At 39.8% G+C, this 5646-nt stretch overlaps 1 protein-coding gene across 1 annotated transcript in view; it reads right to left on the minus strand.

Moving 5' to 3' along the window:
• The window catches only part of LOC121561261 (protein disulfide-isomerase-like), a gene marked incomplete at its 3' end in the record, with an annotated part of 11313 nt that extends 6055 nt beyond the window's left edge, over positions 1-5258 (minus strand). Inside the window, exon 1 of the mRNA XM_045219035.1 lies at positions 4969-5258. Coding sequence (XP_045074970.1) covers positions 4969-5188 — 220 coding nt within the window. The remainder of the gene's footprint in view (positions 1-4968) is intronic.
• Between the last annotated feature and the right edge of the window lie 388 nt (positions 5259-5646).

The raw sequence follows: 5646 nt of genomic DNA on the forward strand, positions 1-5646 counted from the left end.
ATAACGACTACTACTATTATGACCCCATATAACGACTACTACTATTATGACCCCATATAACGACTACTACTATTATGACCCCATATAACGACTACTACTATTATGACCCCATATAACGACTACTACTATTATGACCCCATATAACGACTACTACTATTATGACCCCATATAACGACTACTACTATTATGACCCCATATAACGACCACTACTATTATGACCCCATATAACGACCACTACTATTATGACCCCATATAACGACCACTACTATCATGACCCCCATATAACGACCACTACTATCATGACCCCATATAACGACCACTACTATCATGACCCCACATAACGACTACTACTATCATGACCCCATATAACGACCACTACTATCATGACCCCATATAACGACTACTACTATCATGACCCCATATAACGACTACTACTATCATGACCCCATATAACGACTACTACTATCATGACCCCATATAACGACTACTACTATTATGACCCCATATAACGACTACTACTATTATGACCCCATATAACGACTACTACTATTATGACCCCATATAACGACTACTACTATTATGACCCCATATAACGACTACTACTATTATGACCCCATATAACGACTACTACTATTATGACCCCATATAACTGACCACTACTATTATGACCCCACATAACGACCACTACTATTATGACCCCATATAACGACCACTACTATCACGACCCCGCATAACGCACCACTACTATCATGACCCCATATAACGACTACTACTATTATGACCCCATATAACGACTACTACTATTATGACCCCATATAACGACTACTACTATTATGACCCCATATAACGACTACTACTATTATGACCCCATATAACGACTACTACTATTATGACCCATATAACGACTACTACTACTATGACCCCATATAACTGACTACTACTACTATGACCCCATATAACGACTACTACTATTATGACCCCATATAACGACTACTACTACTATGACCCCATATAACGACTACTACTACTATGACCCCATATAACGACTACTACTATTATGACCCCATATAACGACTACTACTATTATGACCCCATATAACGACTACTACTATTATGACCCCATATAACGACTACTACTATTATGACCCCATATAACGACTACTACTATTATGACCCCATATAACGACTACTACTATTATGACCCCATATAACGACTACTACTATTATGACCCCATATAACGACTACTACTATTATGACCCCATATAATCGACTACTACTATTATGACCCCATATAACGACTACTACTATTATGACCCCATATAACGACTACTACTATTATGACCCCATATAACGACTACTACTATTATGACCCCACATAACGACTACTACTATTATGACCCCATATAACGACTACTACTATTATGACCCCACATAACGACTACTACTATTATGACCCCATATAACGACCACTACTATTATGACCCCATATAACAACCACTACTATTATGACCCCATATAACGACCACTACTATCATGACCCCACATAACGACCACTACTATCATGACCCCATATAACGACCACTACTATCACGACCCCATATAACGACTACTACTATCACGACCCCATATAACGACCACTACTATCATGACCCCATATAACGACTACTACTATCATGACCCCATATAACGACTACTACTATCATGACCCCATATAACGACTACTACTATCATGACCCCATATAACGACTACTACTATTATGACCCCCATATAACGACTACTACTATTATGACCCCATATAACGACTACTACTATTATGACCCCATATAACGACTACTACTATTATGACCCCATATAACGACTACTACTATTATGACCCCATATAACGACTACTACTATTATGACCCCATATAACGACCACTACTATTATGACCCCATATAACGACCACTACTATTATGACCCCATATAACGACCACTACTATCATGACCCCATATAACGCACTACTATCATGACCCCATACTAACGACCACTACTATCATGACCCCATATAACGACTACTACTATCATGACCCCATATAACGACTACTACTATCATGACCCCATATAACGACTACTACTATCATGATCCTATATAACGACTACTACTATCATGACCCCATATAACGACTACTACTATCATGACCCCATATAACGACTACTACTATTATGACCCCATATAACGACTACTACTATTATGACCCCATATAACGACTACTACTATTATGACCCCATATAACGACTACTACTGTTATGACCCCATATAACGACTACTACTATTATGACCCCCATATAACGACTACTACTATTATGACCCCATATAACGACTACTACTATTATGACCCCACATAACGACTACTACTATTATGACCCCATATAACGACTACTACTATTATGACCCCATATAACGACTACTACTATTATGACCCCATATAACGACTACTACTATTATGACCCCATATAACGACTACTACTATTATGACCTCATATAACGACTACTACTATTATGACCCCATATAACGACTACTACTATTATGACCCCATATAACGACTACTACTATTATGACCCCATATAATGACTACTACTATTATGACCCCATATAACGACTACTACTATTATGACCCCATATAACGACTACTACTATTATGACCCCATATAACGACTACTACTATTATGACCACATATAACGACTACTACTATTATGACCCCATATAACGACTACTACTATTATGACCCCATATAACGACTACTACTATTATGACCCCATATAACGACTATTACTATTATGACCCCATATAACGACTACTACTATTATGACCCCATATAACGACTACTACTATTATGACCCCATATAACGACTACTACTATTATGACCCCATATAACGACTACTACTATTATGACCCCATATAACGACTACTACTATTATGACCCCATATAACGACCACTACTATTATGACCCCATATAACGACCACTACTATTATGACCCCATATAACGACCACTACTATTATGACCCCATATAACGACCACTACTATCATGACCCCATATAACGACTACTACTATCATGACCCCATATAACGACTACTACTATCATGACCCCATATAACGACTACTACTATCATGACCCCATATAACGACTACTACTATTATGACCCCACATAACGACTACTACTATTATGACCCCATATAACGACTACTACTATTATGACCCCATATAACGACTACTACTATTATGACCCCATATAACGACTACTACTATTATGACCCCATATAACGACTACTACTATTATGACCCCATATAACGACTACTACTATTATGACCCCATATAACGACTACTACTATTATGACCCCATATAACGACTACTACTATTATGACCCCATATAACGACTACTACTATTATGACCCCACATAACGACTACTACTATTATGACCCCATATAACGACTACTACTATTATGACCCCATATTACTACCCTAGTCATGGCAGTCAGTAGAATCAGTTGATTGGGAGAAGCAGGGTCTTTACTGCTTGGTTGGAACAAAAGCCTGCACTAACACCAGCCCTCTGCAGATTGGTTCCAGTACCAGGCTGGATGTGTAGAGGGCTTAGGGTTAGTACTAGTTACAGTACTAGTTAGGGTTAGTACTAGTTAGGGTTAGTACTAGTTAGGGTTAGTACTAGTTACAGTACTTAGGGTTAGTACTAGTTACAGTACTTAAGGTTAGTACTAGTTACAGTACTTAGGGTTAGTACTAATTACAGTACTTAGGGTTAGTACTAGTTACAGTACTTAGGGTTAGTGCTAGTTACAGTACTTAGGGTTAGTACTAGTTACAGTACTTAGGGTTAGTACTAATTACAGTACTTAGGGTTAGTACTAGTTACAGTACTTAATGTTAGTACTAGTTACAGTACTTAGGGTTAGTACTAGTTACAGTACTTAGGGTTAGTACTAGTTACAGAACTTAAGGTTAGTACTAGTTACAGTACTCAGGGTTAGTACTAGTTACAGTACTTAGGGTTAGTATTAGTTAGGGTTAGTACTAGTTACAGTACTTAGGGGTTAGTACTAGTTACAGTACTTAGGATTAGTACTAGTTACAGTACTTAGGGTTAGTACTAGCTACAGTACTTAGGGTTAGTACTAGTTACAGTACTTAGGGTTAGTACTAGCCACAGTACTTAGGGTTAGTACTAGCTACAGTACTTAGGGTTAGTACTAGTTACAGTACTTAGAGTTATTACTAGTTACAGTACTTAGAGCTAGTACTGGTTACAGTACTTAGGGTTAGTACTAGTTACAGTACTTAGGGTTAGTACTAGTTACAGTACTTAGGGTTAGTACTAGTTACAGTACTTAGGGTTAGTACTAGTTACAGTACTTAGGGTTAGTACTAATTACAGTACTTAGGGTTAGTACTAGTTACAGTACTTAATGTTAGTACTAGTTACAGTACTTAGGGTTAGTACTAGTTACAGTACTTAGGGTTAGTACTAGTTACAGAACTTAAGGTTAGTACTAGTTACAGTACTCAGGGTTAGTACTAGTTACAGTACTTAGGGTTAGTATTAGTTAGGGTTAGTACTAGTTACAGTACTTAGGGTTAGTACTAGTTACAGTACTTAGGATTAGTACTAGTTACAGTACTTAGGGTTAGTACTAGCTACAGTACTTAGGGTTAGTACTAGTTACAGTACTTAGGGTTAGTACTAGCTACAGTACTTAGGGTTAGTACTAGCTACAGTACTTAGGGTTAGTACTCGTTACAGTACTTAGGGCTAGTACTAGTTAGAGTACTTAGGGCTAAAGGTTAGTGGGTTTGAGGGTTAGGGTTAACACTAGCTACAGTACTTAGGGCTAAAGGTTAGTGGGTTAGGGTTAACACTAGCTACAGTACTTAGGGCTAAAGGTTAGTGGGTTACTTACAGAAGTGCACCAGCAGCTGTTTGTGTTGTTGGAGCGCTCGGTTAAAGTTCTCCTTCTTCAACTGCAGAACCCCGTTCTCCTCCGGGAGAGAGGTAGAGCTGCCAGTTCCACTCAGACAGTAGCCAGCTACGCAGAGCAGCAGTAGTGCCCTCCTCATGGTGATGCCAGTTCCACTCAGACAGCAGCCAGCTACGCAGAGCAGCAGTAGTGCCCTCCTCATGGTTATTCACAGTGGAACTGACTCTCACACAGAGGGAGTCTGGGTCTGTCTGTGTGAATGTGTGACAGTGTCTGTGTTAGTGTGTGTGGTGTGTGTGTGTGTGTGTGTGTAGTGTGTGTGTAGTGTGTGTAGTGTGTGTGTGTGTAGTGTGTGTGTGTAGTGTGTGTGCTGCTGAGGGGGAATGTAAGGTAGGGCTGATAAGAAACGTGTACTTTGGTTCCGCTGGTAATGGCCCCTCTCTGATTGTGTGGGTGTGTGAGTGTGTGAGATGTGTGTGAGTGTGTCTGTGTGTGCAGGTGTGTGTGTGTGCAGGTGTGTCCAGGCTCTGTCGTAGCCGGCCGCGACCGGGAGACCCATAGGGCGGCGCACAATTGGCCCAGCGTCGTCCAGGGTAGGGGAGGGAATGGCCGGCAGGGATGTAGCTCAGTTGGTAGAGCATGGCGTTTGCAACGCCAGGG

This window comes from Coregonus clupeaformis, unplaced genomic scaffold (genome assembly GCF_020615455.1).
Source record: "Coregonus clupeaformis isolate EN_2021a unplaced genomic scaffold, ASM2061545v1 scaf2002, whole genome shotgun sequence".
In the NCBI taxonomy this organism is placed as follows: Eukaryota; Metazoa; Chordata; class Actinopteri; order Salmoniformes; family Salmonidae; genus Coregonus; species Coregonus clupeaformis.